The sequence below is a fragment of the Lutzomyia longipalpis genome, chromosome 1 (genome assembly GCF_024334085.1).
Source record: "Lutzomyia longipalpis isolate SR_M1_2022 chromosome 1, ASM2433408v1".
Classification (NCBI taxonomy): domain Eukaryota; kingdom Metazoa; phylum Arthropoda; class Insecta; order Diptera; family Psychodidae; genus Lutzomyia; species Lutzomyia longipalpis.
This window is the reverse complement of record NC_074707.1, coordinates 14,655,327-14,675,644: the sequence shown is the minus strand read 5'-3', so window position 1 is coordinate 14,675,644 and position 20,318 is coordinate 14,655,327. Positions and strand designations below refer to the sequence as shown.

At 35.5% G+C, this 20,318-nt stretch overlaps 3 protein-coding genes across 5 annotated transcripts in view; 1 reads left to right on the top strand and 2 right to left on the bottom strand.

Moving 5' to 3' along the window:
• The window catches only part of LOC129792487 (STAM-binding protein-like A), a 781,560-nt gene that overhangs the window by 170,981 nt on the left and 590,261 nt on the right, over window positions 1–20,318 (top strand). The window lies entirely within an intron of this gene.
• Window positions 340–7,768, bottom strand: LOC129791994 (sodium-coupled monocarboxylate transporter 2). Of its 3 annotated transcripts, none has more exons than XM_055830723.1 (7): window positions 7,459–7,718; window positions 6,382–6,659; window positions 6,231–6,298; window positions 5,975–6,129; window positions 982–1,782; window positions 660–914; window positions 340–581 (listed from the first exon to the last, which is right to left on the bottom strand). In XM_055830723.1, exons 1-7 carry the CDS (start codon window positions 7,665–7,667, stop codon window positions 518–520), a joined length of 1,830 nt encoding a protein of 609 aa, XP_055686698.1. In that variant the 5' UTR covers window positions 7,668–7,718; the 3' UTR covers window positions 340–517. The 3 variants fall into 3 exon arrangements, with proteins under 3 accessions (XP_055686698.1, XP_055686691.1, XP_055686683.1); XM_055830716.1 differs by lacking the exons at window positions 5,975–6,129; window positions 6,231–6,298; window positions 6,382–6,659; window positions 7,459–7,718 and adding exons at window positions 1,977–2,131; window positions 2,233–2,300; window positions 2,384–2,661; window positions 3,932–4,577; XM_055830708.1 differs by lacking the exons at window positions 340–581; window positions 660–914; window positions 982–1,782 and adding exons at window positions 3,322–4,701; window positions 4,769–5,017; window positions 5,083–5,886 and having other exon boundaries at window positions 7,459–7,768.
• Window positions 12,441–14,113, bottom strand: LOC129792793 (uncharacterized). Its single transcript, XM_055832161.1, has 2 exons — window positions 14,055–14,113; window positions 12,441–13,621 (listed from the first exon to the last, which is right to left on the bottom strand). The coding sequence occupies exons 1-2, from the start codon at window positions 14,070–14,072 to the stop codon at window positions 13,088–13,090; spliced, it is 552 nt and encodes a 183-aa protein (XP_055688136.1). The 5' UTR covers window positions 14,073–14,113; the 3' UTR covers window positions 12,441–13,087.

Sequence of the window (20,318 nt, the reverse complement as noted above, 5' to 3'; positions counted from 1 at the left end):
AATGACATTGATCGAGTAAGGAGCATTTCTTGAGCTTCTGGGAATTTACTGAAGGGTAAAAAAACGTTTAATTTATATTAAAGATCCTTTTCATTTAAAAAGCACAAAGCTCAAGCTGAAAACAGGGATACTCTGTCAAAAGCTGGAACATCTGAATTTATTTAGAGACAGAAAAAATCCTTCAAAAAAAGCGTTACAGAAAATTCGCAGAATTGAAGCTTTTAGTTGTACGATCCAAACTTGCAGAAGAGTCGTATGCGATCACGTGGAATAAATTTCATGAAACATCAACTTTGAACATGAGCTTTTTCAAGCTTTATAGTGATTTAAAAAATATGCTTTCAATGGAACTTTCAACGTTTTATTCATTTCTTCATTACAAAGCACAATTCATGAAAATTTTAATAAATCTTCACATAAATTATCGCTAAGATAATGCAAGCATTTGAATAAGTTTCAGTTGATTCGAGAAATTGTAAGACTATCCAGATTTTTATTTTTTTAAACCAAAATTGAGCTATTTTTCGCCTTTTTCTGCACCTTCCCACACCCATGTTGTCTCCTTTACTTGATTCCCTTCCCTAGAATTAATTTGAGAAAATTTAATGATGATTAAAATATTAGGGGAAAATATCCTTTATGTGCTTGAGGAAACTTACTTGTTAATGATTGGGATTTCTGTGTTCAGGGGTGGTTCCTTGTTGCGAATATCTTCTGGCAGTAGCCAATGGGCAACAGGTGAAATGAGTCTCTTTCCAGTCTTGTACACATCATTTGATCCAGTTAGAAGGCTTATAGGGATACCCACAAGAGGTACCATCAGGAAGCCAAAAACGGCAAACCAGACAAAGGAAATTTTGTGCAGAGCGAAGGAATCATCATCCGTGAATATTGGCGAGGAGCTTGAAGAATTTCTAAAAAGAAAATTAAAAGAATAGTTAGTTGATATAAGAAATTAGATAAAGTTTCGTAGAGACTTACAGAGATTCAGGAGTGAAGGGGTCTGTTACATTAATTCCAAACACATCACATCCATCCACTTTAGTAGGAAGCAGAGGGTAGGTAATTTGTCCAGCAAGTACAGCAATCTTTGACCTGACGCATAAGTATCCCGTGAAGACGATACTTGACATGGTGCCCCAAAAGGCACCATGTTCATTAGCCCAGGGATTTAGCATTCCAAGACAGTAGACTCCAAGCGTTGCACCAGAAGAAACTGTCGAGATGGTCATAATTATTTCGAGGAGACTGCCAAATTTGTCCACAATAAAGCCCGATAGTACACAGAAGACTCCTGAGAGCACAACAATCATTCTCATCCAGATATTTGCCCTCTTTTCGGTGTCCTGGAAGCCGGGAATTTTGCGGATGTAGTCTTGATAGATCACACCGGAAATTGAGTTGAAATTGGCTGACATTGTGCTCAATCCTGCACTAAAGACACAGGATATGAAGACACCAGTCATTCCTGAAAGGTTCCCAACAGTGTCCTGTACAAAGTATGGTACCATTTTGTCCAGTTTATCCACAATACCCAACTTAAGTGGATCACATTCGTAGTAGCGGGCAAACATTGTGATGCCAATGAAGCAATTTATGCCGACAATTATGTAGTATCCAAAGCAGAAGATCCAAAGAGAATTTTTGGCATGTTTGACCGATTTAAGAGCCACAATACGTTGGACACAGCTCTGATTGAGTCCAATGTAACTCGTCCACAGACAAATACCGCCTAGTACCATGTTGGGGAATGTTGCACGGGCCGTGAGATCAAGATCCATGCTGAAAGAGAAATCATATTTCATAAAATTTATTGAATGTCCGAAGAAGATGTTGGAATGATCACTGTTTGTAGCCCTAAGGCGTTAGTCTGGGAGTTAGGGAGAATTTTGTGATAAATAAATTCCACATTACGATGAGATGGATGATGTATAACTTTCCATTTGATTAATAACACGAAACCGCCGAAGACTCACTTGAAGAATTCAATTCTATTGCCCTGGAAGGCACGGTCGATAACCTCGGAGACACTTCCGACCTCACGAATGCCACAGATTAAGATCACGAGAGATGCACCCACCATTATTGATCCCTGAATCACATCAGTCCACACGACAGCTTTTATCCCACCCTGGGTGGGGAAGAAGAAACAAATGCAGACACACCAATTAGCTCTTACGCGTGCGGATGAATTGCAAAAGAAGCACTCGAGATCACTCAATGGGTACTCACCAGCATTGTATAGATGACACAGACAGAGCAGGCAATGGTGTTAATCAGGTGTACATTCATTCCAGTTACTGCAACACGTGGAAAATTAATAGTTTATGCGCACCTCCATTAAATGGCGGAAGAAATAGAGAGCAAAAGGGCTTGAACTCACCTTGAGCCAATGCAATGGCGGGAATGAAAAGAATAACTGGAAGGAAGACGTAGCTATATAACATGAAGATTACGGTGAGTAGATGACGAACTCTAAGACTAAATCTCATCTCAAGGTACTCGTAGCAATTGTAGATGTTGTTGTGATAGAAAACTGGGACGAAGACAAAGTTGATAATGGACACAATGACGATCATAAAAGGTACCATGATGGCATATTGTGTCCCATATCCATACATCTCAGCCGGTATTGCCAGGATTGTAACTCCGGAAATTTGACTGAAGAAAATGGAAAATTTTAATTATCTTCTTCAATATCAAGTGGCAGAAAGTTCCGCAAATAATTATGAGGATTCTCGTGACTTATATTTTTTTTGTCTATATAGTTCAAGTTGAGTGTCGCTCTTGTGCTCGCGTTGAGGGTTTCATTAAAAGATTACCTACGAGTCATAAGAAATTTTGCAGGAAATTCACTTCCACACTTTCAATTGGAATTTTCTTGCATGTGCTGGCACTATATTATATATTTCTCTATCTATAATAATAAATTATTTTCATGCCATTTTAAAGTAAGTACCTTCATAACTAACTCGTTATTTTGATTTGTGAGCACATGATGCAGCGAAACACTCCCTATTTGGTAGAAAAAAAAAACAATTTTCTTTTATGATTTTCTTTTAAAAATTAAAACGTAAAAGTAGCTATAAAAAAAATCTAAAGATACTTTTAAAATTATTTTTAAAGAGTACATATCTTGTTTCTAAACATTAGTATGTCCTAGTACCAAGCAAACTTGGAGTGCTAATTTTAATATTGCTACCAATGCTACATTACTATTATCTTCATAAAGGTGAAGCTTACATCGTGCAGTGTGGTTATTTGAAGTGAAATTAAATTTTGTGGATTTCGTAATCCAGTTAAATCCAAAGATACAATAAATCAACGTCTTCTTGTGTTTATTAGATAGAAAGATATGAGTTGCTCCTCAAATTTCTTAAATATGCCGCATCTAAGCAACAATATGAGTCTTTAATTTCAGTTTACAGACCATATTTTGTAATTAATTCATACAAATATTGCTTATTATGATGTAGCCTTTTGCTTTTAACGTTTTGAACATTTTCATTTATTAGAATTTAAAAATATTTCAATTTTTATTTCTTTGTGATTTTTACTTATAAATTATGTACTTCCGTTCCATAATACGTGGTGTTAAATAATTTGTAATTGATTGAAGTGATTCAATAAAGAAGAAGTTCTACTAATGGCTACTTCAAATGTAATTTTTCATACATTTTGTATTTTTTTTGTTTCTAAATATAAATTTTCTTGTAATCATTGTTGTTGACTATTTTATCTTAATTTGTAGAATTTTTAAATCTTCTTATCAGTTATTCTCTTTCTGTCACTGAGGAACAATTAACACCATTCCCAAATAGAAACAGTGATTTTTCCAAGGATTTTCCACATAGAAATTACATTAAAAAAATCATTCAAAAGAACGGTTTGGTTCAAATTCTCTGCATGATTGATTTTTCACCACTTTTACCTCGCAATAAGGGAAATTGCAATTGGAATTGTCTTCATACGTCGACCACCAAGAAGGTATTCCTCCGTGGAATTATTATTCCCAAAGAATCCAAAATAGATTCCAACTGCCATTGAAATGGCCAACATTGCGATAAAGACAACATAATCCAAGGATTGGAATTGCCCAGTTCCAATGGGCAGTAAACTATCCACTGCACTGAAATTCATCGCAATTCAGATAAATCGAGCACAGGATGGAGGAGTCACTTTTACTTTCACTACTCAGGAGAGCTGGTAAGAGACTGAATTGCCAGAAGCTCCGAGCCACCCATTCTATCCACTATATCAGGAAGATTTTTTGGTTGGAGAGATTTATTGAAGAGCACAGATAAGGTAGATTTTTTAACTAAACAATACTATCGTAAATTGAGTGAATTCCAGTTGAGCTTCTTTTTCAAGTGTGCCTTTTAAACTAAATACAAGCCTTTAATTAGGTGTAGGTATAACGTGGTGACAACAGTCATGAAGTTGTATAAATGAGGATAATTTTGAATTAAAAAATTGTTATCTATAATTTTTCATTAATTCATCTCATAATAATATTAATTAATTTATTAAGTCAAACTTTAATGCAAAAATTGAGGCAAGAATTTATGAGACAAAATAATTATTTTGAAAATCTTAGGATATTTTTTAAATCTTATAAATATCACGAGAATTTATTTGGCTATAGAGTTTCCTTCTTTTGACTCCCACACCCATGTTGACTCTTTCATTTCACTTCCATCCCTGCGAAGAAATAGAAAATAAATTATTGAGAGCTTCTTAAGCTTGGAGTATATAGGAAAAAGCTTACTTATTGATTACTGCGGTATTGATACTTAGGGCTGCTTCCTTTTCTTGAATATCCTCCGGAAGTAGCCAGTGGGCAACTGGTGAAATGAGTCTCCTTTCAGTCTTGTGCACGTCATTTGGTCCTGTGAGAAAGCTCACTAAAATTCCTACTGAAACTGTAATCACGAAGCCAAATATGGAAAACCAGGCAAAAGCTATTTTATGCAGGGCAAATGAATCATCTTCCTCGGGAGGGGATGTTGTTGCATTTCTAGAAGAAGAAAGAAAAAGAATATTAAAAAAATATTCCTTTTGTAGCTAAAAGAAAGTTCTTACAGAGAAAGTGAAGAAAATGATGAATCCGTGATATTAATTCCAAATTCATCACATCCATCTATTCTGCTTGGAAGTAGAGGGTAGGACATTTCCCCGGTTAGAATAGCAATTTTCGATCTCACAGCTAAGTAACTTGTGAAAACTATGCTTGTTGTTATTCCCCAAAGAGCCCCCTTCTCATTGGACCAAGGGAGAAGCATTCCGAGGCAGTACACCCCTAGGGTGGCTCCATAACAGACTGTTGGAACGGTCATCATCATTTCGAGTATGCTGCTAAATTGATTAACTATTACACCGCATGATACACAAAATACCCCCGATAGGATAACAATGGTCTTCATCCAGAAATTAGCTTTTTGTTCAGTATGTTTAAAGCCTCGAATATTCTGCATATAATCCTGATAGATCACACCTGAGAGGGAATTAAAATTGGCAGATATTGTACTCAATCCAGCGCTGAAGACACAGGATATGAAGACTCCAGTCATCCCTGGTAATTTCCCAACAATATCTTGCACGAAATATGGTACCATTTTGTCCAGTTTATCCACAATACCAAGCTGGAGTGGATCACATGCGTGATATCGTGCAAATATTGTTACTCCAATGAAGCAATTAATGGCAAAAATTATGTAGTACCCAATGCAGAAGATCCAAAGGGAATTTTGAGCGTGTTTTAGTGTTTTAAGGGCTACAATACGCTGCACGCAACTCTGATTGAGACCAAGGTAGCACGTCCAAATAACGATTCCACATAAGACCATGTTTGGAAAAGTATTACGAACCGTAAGATCGAAATCCATGCTGAAAGATTGGCGGTAAAAAGTGATGAGGCGTGAAATCATAAATTGATTTTGAAAATTTCTTCAATTGGTTGTGGAAGATAACTCACTTGAAGAATTCAATTCTCCCGCCATCGATGGCACGGTCGATAACCTCGGAGGCACTTCCGACCTCACGAATGCCACAGATTAAAATCACGAGAGATGCACCCACCATTATTGATCCCTGAATCACGTCAGTCCACACGACAGCTTTTATCCCACCCTGGGTGGGGAAGAAGAAACAAATGCAGACACACCAATTAGCTCTTACGCGTGCGGATGAATTGCAAAAGAAGCACTCGAGATCACTCAATGGGTACTCACCAGCATTGTGTAGATGACACAGACAGAGCAGGCAATGGTGTTAATCAGGTGTACATTCATTCCAGTTACTGCAACACGTGGAAAATTAATAGTTTATGCGCACCTCCATTAAATGGCGGAAGAAATAGAGAGCAAAAGGGCTTGAACTCACCTTGAGCCAGTGCAATGGCGGGAATGAAGAGTATGATTGGTAACAAAACATAGGCGCTTGCGATGAATGAAATCGTGATAATATTGCGAATTCTTCGACTGAATCTCATCTCGAGGTATTCGTAGCAATTGTAGATGTTGTTCTTGTAGAAAACTGGGACGAAAATGTAATTTATCACAAACACCGTGAAGATCATGAATGGTACCATAATGGCATATTGTGTCCCATATCCGTACATCTCCGCTGGTATTGCTAGGATAGTTGCTCCGGAAATTTGACTAATAAATGATTTTAAAAAAATGTGAGAGTGAGTGGAAGGATCGACGATCAAATGATAGACTAATGATGATAGAAACATAGCTTAAAAGGCCCTAAGATTTCAGGTGCACGGTGTGGATCAGCTGTGGTGCATTTGTACGTCTGCATTGTGCATTCTAAGGTTGGTTTGAATTATCAATTCGTTATTCTTATCTCTTGATAAAAAATCATATTTTAGGGGAGAGCGGGGCTAATAAAGTCACTTAAGGGTTTGGAAAAAGCCTAAAATATCATATTTCCCAGCTAGATAGAACAAAATGATCTGAGAAAGAGTTGTAGGGCAAGAAATATCCTAAAGAATTGAGCTATACATTTCGCTTTATCTGTTTGGGAAATATGATATTTTGAGCTTTTTCTAAACCCTTAAGTGACTTTTTTAACCCCGCTCTCCCCTACTAATGATTATAACGTTTTATATTAGCAAATATTGATTTTAATGAAATGGAGTAGCAGGATGAATAAATATTAATTGAGTAGGTACTATTAATATATTTAATACAGAGTACCATGGTCAAATTTTCTTCTATTAAGAATTTATTAAAATAATTTTATTAAAGAATTTTCTAAGGTTCAAAATTATTTTTAAAAATCTCAGTTCAATTTAAGATAAAATAATAAAGTCTGAGAGAAAATTTTAGATCAGGAAATTGTGAAAATCATTTTATCAATAAGGATTTCACTTGCCTTGGCTAGCCCTTTAATACATCATTTAAATTCTTTAACGATTTTAACACTATGTTCCAAGAAATTAATTTTTACCTCGCAATAAGGGAAATTGCAATTGGAATTGTCTTCATACGTCGACCACCAAGAAGGTATTCCTCCGTTGAGTTATTATTCCCAAAGAATCCAAAATAGATTCCAACAGCCATTGAAATGGCCAACATTGCGATAAAGACAACATAATCCAACACCTGGAATTGCCCAGTTCCAATGGGCAGTAAACTGTCCACTGCACTGAAATTCATCTCGTCACAATGAAATAAGTCTAAATGGGGCGCAATTGAGATTACACTACTAATATGTAAGAGACCCAACGAGAGACTGAACTGTAAGGAGCACGAGATTGAATGACATGGCAGGAAAACATCTTTGCCTATAGATATGGAGATTTATCTAAAGAAGACTGATAAGGATGTCTTTTAAAATCAAACAATGACATATCAAAGAAATAGATAGAAAAAGATGAAAATGCTAAAAATAAGATTACAAGTAGGTATATATTTGCACTACAGCTACTACCTGGATGGAAGCATGGTGTGAGGGAAAATAAATTAAGAAAAACTTGACGTTGGTATAGCCAGAGTAAATGAGAAAAATAAATATGAAGAGTTTTTGGTAATTCATTACGTATTAAGAATTCAAACATTTCCCCAAGAGGTATCTTAATCACAAAAAAGAAGACGCGATCTTTCACATATTCCTCACTTCGCTTAGATCATGGAGGTATTAAAATAACAAGCAAATTTGCTATTATTGCCAAAAAAAATTGGGAATATCCGTTTAAGTGATTTTGAGAAAGAAAGTGTGAATAGATCGTGACTTTTTTCGCTGAAAGTGAATTTGGTGGAGAAGTTTAGTGAAAGAGAGATTCAATATTTTATTTGGATTTGCTGATGATAACGACAAAGTTCTATATAATTACTTTTCCTAATCTTTTATCACGTATTTGTTTGATTGTTGTGCGTCTCAGTTTAAGAGTTTGTTTAATTTACGTTGAGATCGAAGGCTTCATACATATATGTAATAACCGAGAAAGATAAGAAATTGTGTATTATGCATTCACTTGATCATGATCAATCACCGCACCAATGTGGATTTTATGTTACAGCATTGCAATAATGGACCCCAATAATGTCTTAAATGATACTACAAAATTTACCATCTTTACCAGATAATCTTGCTCACTCTCAGTTGGAGTTTTCTTTTCAGTAATCATTAAAAGGGCATTCATCACTTGCGATGATTTATCGGTGCCAATTTACAATAATCACATACCTTAATGTACATTGGCCGCAGAGAGAGAAATGTGCGGTTTGTCGTGATCCTCGTGAGCTATTTGTTTCCACGTGAATGAAAAAAAAAATCTCCGTATGATCTCATATTGTTCCATTTTTTATCTCTTCTGATCTTCATGTTGTTAATGAGACCATGATGTGTTTTCGTCTCGGTGTGTTTTGGTTAATTAAAGAAATTTGTTTCTTCCAAAAGAGATGACTCCCAACGATTTTCTCCTTTCGCCACGTAAATTTACACGTATTGATTAGATTGTCGCATTAGCATGATTTTCATACAAATAGTCGTCTTTGGATGAGAAATTATATTTGTTTATTGGAGGGAGTTTTAAAGATTATGCAGAAAATTATGAATACAATTAAATTCTATCCTTTTACTCGTTTTATTTCTTTTATTTCAAAGAGAAATTTCAAAATTTTTAATTGAAATTTCGAGAGATCTTCAGAATAATTTTTTTTTAATTTTCCATCGACCATTTGATTTTTTCAAAAGCTTTGTCAGAACATCTTATTGGTATAGGAATCGACATTTTTAACCCCTTTCTTGAAGTTATTATTCTCTCATGAAAGTCTAAACGAACGGTTATTGGCGAAGAAAGAGGAGCTTTTAAATTTTTCAGTGACATTCTGATTTATTTTTTTTAACTGATTTATCTAAATAATAAAAATCATCTTAACTTGAACAAAGGATATTTGGAGATCTGTTCTGTTATAGGCAAATCTATCTACGTATATCTAAATTTATGTAAAACCTTTAAATCACTAAAATAATCCATTAAAGCTTTTGCCATAGTTTCCAGTCTCCATAGTGTGATCTTTACGATGTATTGCCATACTATGCAATAAAATTGATTATATATTTTCGCGTAACAAGAATCTCAATGATGACAGGGTTGTGCATTGAAGTAAGATGGTACCTACTACACCTGCTAAATGTAGTGAAATGCAAACAAGTTTAGATGCCTAAAACTGCGAAAGAGCAGGAAATTTTACTTGTTACTACTTTTATATTTTTCGATTGATGATGCAGAAAAAAAAATTGTGTACAGGAGTCGAAAGATTTGAGGAATGCAAAGTGTTGTTAAAAATAATTTATTATGTTTGTACATCTCCTTAAATGAGAGAGACTCTTCTGGGTGAAAGTAATAGTGCTTGCAATCTCAAAGAAATTTCGCATCGTCATACAATGATTGAGAGCGCGCCATGTGAGTGGAGGTGAGTGTGATTCATCAGCAGGAAGCGAGGGAAGAAAATTATATCAAATCTTTTTTTTTACATGTGAGAAAAAATTCACAGTAGGTACCTACCTAAAAAATTCCTATTGTAGCTACTAAAATTGCAAAAACAAGAAAATCCACGTGACTTGGCAATTGCAATGATGTACATGACGTGGGTGCAAAATGAAAATTCTCAGTGTAGAGTATGAGATATGTGCACTGTCTGAGCATACATAGCATTTCTGAACCAGACGCATTCACATCACTAACCTTGATCGCGAAATCTCAATGAAAGTCATTTAAATCGCGCAATTGAAACTGAAAATCCACTTCATGTTGTGTCTTTTCTTGCGCCCCTCCCATGCACACAACAACCTCTCGATATATGGAGCACAAAATTATCGCGTATGTTCGCGAATGTGTTGGAAGCTCTTTCACCCGGCATACACATCATCAGTATGGGATGAATTATGCGGAGGAGAGTGTGAAGTTTCCCATCAATTAGCAATGGATGTGCTGCCTGAAGAAGAAGATTGCTTTTGGTGAAGACAGTCAAATAGCTCATGTCCACGCAACAATGGATTTTGACTTCTTTGACTGCAGCACTCTCTTGCACCGAATGTAAAAGAATGTGAAGTGGAAGAAGGTGGGTGAGACAATGAAACTATTAATTTTCGCGAAAGACTGTCTACTGTTGCCATGAAGAAGGTGGCTTAATCGATTGAGATCATCCATTTCTCTGTAATGTATTAGTTTTTTTTTCGTTGAAGAATTGAAGGAAAACGAAATTGCTTCAAATTGACTTTCTACTACTTCTTCTAGAAATTTTTGCATTGTAACAATATCCATAAGGTTAAGGATAAAATAAGAAAAATTGGTGAAAGATTTACCAAAGTTGTGAGATTTTAGCTAAAATTAATAAAACAAACTGTTGCTGAAAATTTTTCCATGATATGCTTTCTTTTAGCCAAAGAAGAAGAATAATTGATAAGAAAATCATTGAAAAATTACAAGAAAGTCGTCAACAAAAATATGGGGCAGTTTCTCGTGATTTGTCTGGTCCTTTATATTTAGATTAAGGCATTGAAATTAGGTTCTGATGAATAAAAAGCTCTTATTTAAACCCTAAATTAATAGTTCACAATAACTAATTTAACAACATTTTCTGAAGGTAGGTACCCTTACCCTATATATGGTTCCTACAGGACAATTAATGTAAGTATGGAGTATATCAATCAAAAGGAATTTATTCACTGGTATATGCAAAAATTCCTTATTCAGGAAACAATTAGGATATATTGTTAAGCTTGTAGATAACCGATAACCGAAAAAATCTCCAAAAAACTTCCATCTTCCAATGGGATTGACTATGAGAAACAGCAGCAAAGTTGATCCGTGTACCGATTAGTTTCTCGAATGAGGATTTTTTCATATATCAGTGAGTAAACTCCTTTGCTAAAGCTTAAAACTCTAAACGTTTTTTTCTTGATCCATTTTATCCTAATTTAACTTGATTATATGAAAATATATCTACATTTTGTCCTACATACCTACCTACCTACATTATGTATAAATCTACTATGTAATGCACATGTAGATAATATCACAAGACATGAAAATAATGCAACATCACCATAGAGCTCTATAATAAATGCAATAAGATTTTTAACATGTTTTTTCTCCACTAGTTGTGATCAAGAAGAGCTTGTTTGGAGATGCATTTGTCTGGTGGAGAGAAAGATCTCCCAAAGTGGACAAGAAATGATCATGCTTAAAGGAAGAAAATAGAAAATGTGTGGTTGACCTGTGGCATTTTCACTTTTGATTGAATTGAACGCGAGAAGCTCATGTGGCGACGCTCAATTGAGGAATGCCGGCGTCTCTTCGTCACAGAAAATTGGCGGGAAGTGTCTGGTGGAGGGAAAAAGCCGTCCAAGAAGTCTTCTCTGTCTTACACGGTGTGCGATTATGTAAAAGAGGTAGAGCTCCACACAAAGAACATCTTCCTTTCTCTTTGTCCACGAGAGACATCGATATAAATTCCTTGACGATGGCAAAATTTACTTCTTTTTTACTTCACAAAATTGTGCACATTTCTCTCTTCGACGAAGAGACCCTCTGTGTGCGATCTTTCAAATGGGAATTACATCTTATGCAATCTTCCATCACTCCTCCAAACATGGTGGGATTTCTTGCAGAGCCATTGTTTTTTCTCCTGATGTGTGCACACGACGAAGAAAATCGTGGAGGTAGAAAACATTCAAATGTGCGATTAGATAATTAAGTGGGATAATTAAGAAAGTTGGGAGATATAAAAAAAGTTTCATCTTGTCACACACGGGGGACCCTCCTTTGCGGCATGCGCGAGCTTTCTTTTGCACATCATACAACATACATATCTTGCGCCGTAATGATCACTTGACCTTTAAGTCAACCCAGCGAGGATCTCTCTGTCATAAATAAATGGGCATGATGCGGTGTTGTCGGATGGTTAAGAAAAACTCCAATGAACGGTGACAAAATTTTTAATTTTTTTTTCTCAGCATTTGTATAAAAATAAGTTTTCTGTAATATAATTATATAAAAATAGGTAAAAACACTTAACTACTACATAAAAAAATGTAATGATTTTTATGTACAAAGAGAAAGGAGATTTACGGAGAGGTTTCTTTTTTCTTCTTCTTGAATACATCTCCAACTCCTTCTCCGATTTTTCCTAAGTGATGATCTTCTGGCATCCGCGAGCATTGTCGCATATTCCACTACTTTTGCGTGGGAAAATCCATCCCCTGTGCGCACCCACATGAGAGAGAGAGAGTAGTGGGTGAGCTGGGAAGGAGATTCCCATGTGCAGTGATGTGGGGGAATAGGTGAAATGTCGCCTCGAGATGGTAAATGGCATGGTGCCAGAAGAGATGTTGAGTCTCATTGATGGTGTGGAGACTCAACATGTTGTAAAAATTTGTATGAATTTCTCGACTTCCGTGTTAATGGGATCCGATTCGTAATGGTGGCCAGAGGTTGTTCATCTTTGCGTGGTTGTATATTTGGTCGAGGAATGGGGAATTTCTCACGGGTTGTGTGCCATGTCTTTGTCGAGGACAAAAGGATATGGGTGGGATGGTAATAGCCATGGGGATGAATGGAGTGGGTACCTTAGAAGGGGGCACCGTATGAACTGCTGGGCCGTGATGCTGGTCCCGAGGGGTAGCCGGAGAAGCCACCGCTGCTGGCTTGTTGACTCGTCTGGAGGAACTGCGCAACCTGGATGGCTTGTCGGACACCCTCGAGATCAATACCCACAACGCGGGATTGGTGGGATGGCACACCGTACTGTGGCGACGGGACTCCATATTGGCTTGATGGGGCTCCACCACCGAAGCCACCGCCGCCGCCGCCACCGTGTCCACCAGACTGGCTCTCCTCCTTCAGCAAAATCTGTCGGATTTGCTCAAGGAGCTGTGGATCGACATTCTGCCCCTCAGACGTCTGGGCACCGTGGCTAACAGCCTGGTAGCCACCACCACCACCGCCGAAGCTGCTGCCACCGGAGCTGAAGCTACCACCGCCGGAGCTGAAGCTGCCACCGCCAGAGCTGAAGCCACCACCCCCACCGCCCGAGGGGCGGTTGTAGCTGTACCCGGATTGGGGTTCAGCAACGGCCACCGTGACCAATACGAAGGCCAAAAACTGCAAGAGGAGAAATGTGTCAGCACACCTGAGCTTCCATCACACTGAGCGCAATCACACATTAAAAAAAAAAGTCTTTCACACGGAATTCCTTCAAGCAAATTTTGCACACTCCCAAGGAGAAAGATGAAAGTGATCGTGTAATTTCACATGAACTTCTCTGTGGGTTGATTGAGAAGAGAATTTATGCAGAAAAAAATGCAAAACCCACATTGAGATGCACTAAAACACTTTGTGTGAGTAATCCATTCGAAATTTGCGATTAAACTTTGGCGATGAGGCAAAAAGGTGAGAACTGCACGAAAATTAATTGCAAATTTGCGATGTGCTAAAATGAATGGCACGAAGGGAGAACTTTCACAAAAAAAAACGTATCACCAGAATCACACAATAATAAAGAAAGTCGAGAGCACGAGATTGTCTTGGAACTTACCACGGTGAAGGAGTTCATGGTTCTTGAAAGGTGTATCCAAAAAGGTCTTGTGACGGAGTGTGGCTGCTGCTCACCACGGATGCCTCTTTATACGGGCATCTGCATGAGAGTCGGATGAGAACGCGAGTGGGGTTCACAACAATAGTGGAGGAGGCTCAAAACTTCTCGCGCTGGGCAATTTGGCAAATGTGGCCAAAGCTGTGGCGTCCACATACAGCATATGTGCAGCACCACGGGTAGAGGGGAGCACACCCAGGTTTCATTTGTCTCTTCTCCTCCTGTGAGAACACTCACCGCACAAGGCAGATGGCCTGTATGGATTACCCAGGAATTTATTATGGATATGCTAACATTGCAAAATTACATACATCTCGCACCATTACGGATGCTCCGAGTGAGGAACAAGTTTAGGAGGAAATCCATTCGATATCTTCACTTTTATATATTGGTGTCACCGCATCAAAAGTGGAAAATCACGCTTCATTTCCACTCTCAATTTGCAATTTTTGCACATTTCAAATCCTAATCAAATGTACCGGAATATATGTATGTTAGGTACATACCTATGTAGGTATCTAAAAGTTATTATATATTTGTTTCTGCATTCACACAGATACTGCACTAAAGTCAATTCGCACGCGTTTCATAATTCAGCACGATAAAAAATGAGAAGCATCAATGCTGGTATATCTTGTTGATCTCTGGGGCGATGGGGAGTGTGTGTGAAGAAACATAAGATGAAGAAGCGTAAGAAATTTTAATATTCCACATATCTTCACTTGCAAAATCCAATATAGCTACCTTCTTATGGCTATAAGGAGATACTTGGGGTCATCTTCGTCGGTATTGCTCAAACACGCCAAGTGATTTTTTTTTGTATTATTATTCTTTTAAAAATGAATAACGCACTTTAATCGATGGAAGATTGTATTTTGTTTTGTAGTCACGACAATTTTTTTTAATAATGTGTAATTTTATTTAAGTAGGTACAAAAAAGCTCAAATATAAAGTTAGACTTAGGCCTAGACTCTAAGGTAGTTATTGCTGAAATTACTCTTAACGTGGATTGACATTTAGACTGTTTTTTGGATGATCTTTGAGAAAAATAAAAATTATTTTTATTGCAAACTTATTCATGAGCTTTCTGTTTCTAAAAAGCTTTTGGCTTTAATAATTATAATGTATATTGAAATTACGGAAAATAAACAGAAAAAAAATTTACTCTGAATCCTAAGACTCATATAATCTTAATCTATGACAGAATTAAGGGCTGAAGAAAACTTGAGAACATTTTTTTATTCATTTCTAAAGCAACAAAATTAAAACTTTTTCTGAACTTTAATAACGTCCAAATAAATAAGATTTGTTTTATTTTTGTTTTTGAAAATACCTGTTTTTAAAATATAAATTAAATTTTTAACAATTTGCATTTCTTGTAGGGTTTTTAAAGTTTTTTTTTATAACTATCCTAAGTCTGTTTTCCTTAAATAATTAAGACCCTTAACCATTAACTGTAGGTTTCCCATTAATTTTTTATGTGTTACACAAAATTATTTTCATAAGAATAAATAATTACTTTTGATCAATAAATATTTATATTTAAGCGATTTTTAGGCAGAATTTTCTTAACATTTCTATTAAATTTTTCTCAGTTTGATCACTTTGGGCTTTTTGGAATAAAATTGATCATTTTTTTAAAATCAATAATCCTATTTTGACTGTTTCATTAACGATACAACAAATTTATATTTGACTAATTTTTAAAGGATTATTAGTTGGTGTTCCACTTCGTGGCAAACACCAAGTGTTTTTTATCATTTTTATTGGTCTAAAGATAATTTTCTGATGAAAAATTAAGTTTTTTTCGTCGTATTTACCCTGATATGTCCAAGATTTGTTTTATTGATTTAGCTAATTTTAAAATTCTTTAATAAAGACATGTGGATTTTAGATTTAAAGGGTTAAAAATCCTTTTAAAAATGTTTTTTTTTATCAAATAAAAACCTTTAAGGCACTCTTTTGCCAGCGTAGAAAATACCTCAAAATTGCACGTACAATGGTTAATTCAAAGTTAATGAGCTTACAATTTTTTCATTCATGAACTTCTCAATAAAATCCATTTGAAGAAAATCAATCTTAAAGTTCACTTTACCTCACTAAAACCTTGAAAATTTAGTAAGCAAATGCAATTTTAAATTATTTTAATTTCTTTAACAAGAAAAAGCGAGTGCTCTGCAAAGTTCAATGGCACTCGTTCGCTTTGCTGTTTTTCCCCCAATAAATCACTTTATTGCCCTTTGAGCCATATGATTTGTAATGATGAATTTTTAGCAAGATGGACAACACTATAAAATTTTCTTCTCCTTGAAAACATTGTCCTCAAAATAAAATAGAAATATTTCCACATCAAAATATATCTCCCATAATACTTTTGGCGGTGCGGGACAGCAAATGAAGTAATTTTTCTTGCAAAATCTTTTGCAACTTCCTGGCAAAGTATTACCTACCCATATAAAGTGTCTAAGCGAGATTGTTCACAAGAAATAAATGGGACTCTGTTCAATATATATCTATGCGGTGTGTGTGAAAGACTGAGAGATGCAAGATTATTACATTATATTTTCTTTTCTTTTTTTTTATAATCAACTTTTCGGTTGTTTTTTATGCTTCTCTCGCGGCGATAGAAAAAAAAGACCGAAGAAGTTGTAGAGAAGTGTGAGCAAAGAAGCGCCACATTAGATGTGCGCGCAAGTGAAGGGATCTTCTTACATAAAATCCGCGGTTATATGCGAAGATGTTCCAAGGTTGTGTTTTGCACAACTTTCTCGATTGATATCTTCTGTCTTTCTCTCTATATTTTCACGACAATATACAGGTAATGTGGTGCTGCGTATTGGTCAAAAATCCTCATCATGTACACATAGTTAATATTTTAATTTTCCCCCCTGTGTGTACATCTGTCGTGGAACAAGTCGTGGGCCAAGATGAATGATGGAAAAATGAGCTTTTTAGGGGGTTCTCCTTTTTTTGTGTAAATGAGTTATTGATATCTCGCCATAAAAAAATCGAGTCTCACTCTTTTTGGCCTTTTGCATCAATGAACATCTTCAGTATCTTAAAGCTTTTTTTTTACGACGATCTTGGGCTTCTTTTTGCCAATTATCGCGCAAAGATCACATAAGTAGTGAATTTACTCACGCATTTTTGATGTATTTAATGTACTACTCTTCTGTGTGACATCACAATGTTCAAAAGAATTAATTTATCATGACATAACTCATAAATAAACGTGCGAGATTCTTTTTCCATCTCTCCTTCGCACTCATGAGGAAAAATGAGGTGGACGATTGTTTCGAGAAAAAAAACAAGACAAGAGCAATTTAGAACGCTTTTTTTTGTCCAATTTCATCTTCACTTTTTATTTATTTTCTTCTCTTTTTTGTAGCACTGCACATTGTGTATCTTTTTTTTTATTTAATGAGGGATTAAGAAGTGATTTTTTCATCATAAAACGCTTTTTGAGATGAGAGAATTCGTAAACCCTGAAAAACTATGATTTTTATTATGCAAAAGACTTCTTTATTTGATATTTTAAACAAACAATGAACACTTTAAATAACTCAACGTATGTATATAGTCATTTGTAATAATTAAAATATATTTTCATTGTTGCCAACAGCCCGAGAGAGAAAAAAAATCCCCGTATACTCGCCACCTTTTGAAACCCCAAAACATTTTTTACTCAGAATTGAATAATTTTGTAATTTTTCTAATTAATTTTTTGTCGCTATTTTCTTTTCATTTTAACTGCCAAGAAAAAAAGAGTTTTTTCCCCTGAATATTTTTCAATCGTGCCAGAGACATCCTTGACTATCGTATTGACTATGGGAATCATTGCCATGCAGAAATCATCATCATTTGTGAAGTGTTTGGTGGAGGGCAAGAATGCGTGAATATTATTCCCAATTTATGTCACTTTTACTTGTGTATTTTAACATTATATTAATTAGTCATTAGGCTGTATTGCAAAAGAAGCCAAGCAATGTAGCACAAAAAACACACCACTTGGAGGTAAAGGTGGTGGGTAGACTTACAAACGCGGTTAAATATTTGATGATTTTTTTGTTGTTAAACTCCGCATGGTCAAAGAAAAATACTTATTACGCACGGAGGTGGGTTGATAAATAAGGTAAATTTTGTGAATTAATATTTTCAAAAATGATGCAAAAGTTTTTCAATAATTGCAAAAAAAATTGCAATAAAAAATTGTTCTCTTCAGGCCCTGAAGAAGCCTCGCTTGTGAGGCGAAACGTGGAGAAAATAATCCGTTCTCTTTCCCATGAGGGAACATTTTACCTGGCGAAAAATACAGAATCGAATGTTCCCTTATCAGATTTTTTTTAGATCTTTTTTTTTCTATATTTTACCTTTCTTCTCAAACAACCCCCCAAACCACTCGAATTGTGATGCGATGAGACTCTTTAGTTTGACTGAGAGACATCGAACTGGAAAAAAAAGACAGAAGATTTATCAAAGAAACTACCACTTGAGCTTCTTGAAATTCACTCACTTAGATCCATTGGCCTGGTAAATCTTCTTGTACAACACATCTGGTGAAGGATGTGAAATTGGTGGCAATTATTCAATCATCGTTTGAGACACGTTCATCGAGAAGAGTGGAGAAAAAAAGCTTTTTAAAGTTCGTGCTTTTCAACGAGACCCGGGGAGTCTAATACGCGATAAATTTAATTGAAATTTTATACTAGATAATTTACTCGAGGAATTATGTTTAGTTTTCATCCATTGATGATCTCGTCAGTATGGATATGACATAATAAGATGAGATGATGATCAAAGAATATCTTCCAATTAAAGTGATGCCATTTTGAGTCACTCTCAGAGTGTGCCAAAGTGGTGTCTTCTCAGTGGCAAAGAAGGAGAGAAAGTGCATTAAATGATAGGTTTATAAGAGGCCTATCTCTAAAATATTTGTCTTTTTATCAATCATTTCCTTTATTATATTTGAAAAGAAGAGAGAAAAAAATATAATATAAAGAGGTATAATGAATTTGCAAGAAATGGCATGAAAGACTTTGCGAAATGCTCACGCAAAAGATCGTTTATTACAAGTTTATGCCTTTGGGAAGAATAATTTTTTTATAGAGAGAGATTTAGTAAGCAACACAACTTCATCTCACAAAAGCTGCAAAAGCTTCAACATTTGGTTATTTTCTTTAATTTATCTGTTAATTGGTTGCTCCACTCTTACATGGAAAGGTCATGCAATTATTTATCTATAAATTAAAATACTACTCTACCTCGGCGCGCCCTTTGGTGGTGGTGTAACCTTTAAAAACCGCGCATTCACATAAAAATGTGCCAATTTTGGTTTCTCTCTCTGGGTTCTTTAAGTTGGCGTGATGGAGGTACAGAGAAGGAAGAAAATAAGATAATCAATTGCGGCAATTGTTAGTAAAGAGGAAAAGGTCATAGACTTTCTGAACTAGTTCCGGCACTATTCATGCATCTCCCGCGCTTTCTGCACCAGAAATACCAAAGCATATTACCCTCTCAGCATAGAGCTACTGCATATAAAATTCAGAGATTTCTGATCATTGAGCGACGCTAATATTGATAAATTGTTCTTTAATCCTTTTTTTAAGTCATAAATTTTATTACTTCTCTCTTAAAACTGAAAGACAAAATTGTTTTCCTATTCTATGGCTTTATTAACGGTATATTTACTTACAATATGTATTTCATTTCACACCTAATTACGAACACAAAGAAAAGCTCTTTTCTATAGATTTTCTGTAAAAGCTTAAAAAGTCCGTTGCATAAAAATCATCAATATAGGAGGTAATTGAGGTAATGGAAATGCACTTTATTGGGTGAGAAGAAAAATAATTTTCATGAAAACACAATAATAAAATTAACAACTGTGCAAATCTATTAAATGATAAATCACAATAAATCACTTAAGTCGTAATTTCAGTAATTTTATTTCAATAAATTTCTCTGTTGTCTGATCATCCGCATCGAAACTCATCATTTTATCTTTGTACGTCATTATTTGTCGAATAGAGGGGAGTGGGGTGTTGTTAGTTCATTGACTGTTAACTCAAAAGCTAATTGAGTGATTTGGATCTTTTTGCCTCATCTTTGAGCTAAAATAGGGATTATTCTTTTCTTTTATTTCAAGGAATACTAAAAATTAATTTGAGAAAAAAAAAGAATTATTTAGGGGCTAAAGTTTATGATTAT

Bases quoted from the DNA above. Each gene is read 5' to 3' on its own strand.
- LOC129791994 (XM_055830708.1), bottom strand. From the start codon at position 7,667: ATGAATTTCAGTGCAGTGGACAGTTTACTGCCCATTGGAACTGGGCAA. The intron at 6,299-6,381 runs GTGAGTTCAAGC...CACGTGTTGCAG, and splicing joins CGCCATTGCACTGGCTCAAG to TAACTGGAATGAATGTACAC. The intron at 6,130-6,230 runs GTGAGTACCCAT...TTCCCCACCCAG, and splicing joins GTGTCATCTACACAATGCTG to GGTGGGATAAAAGCTGTCGT.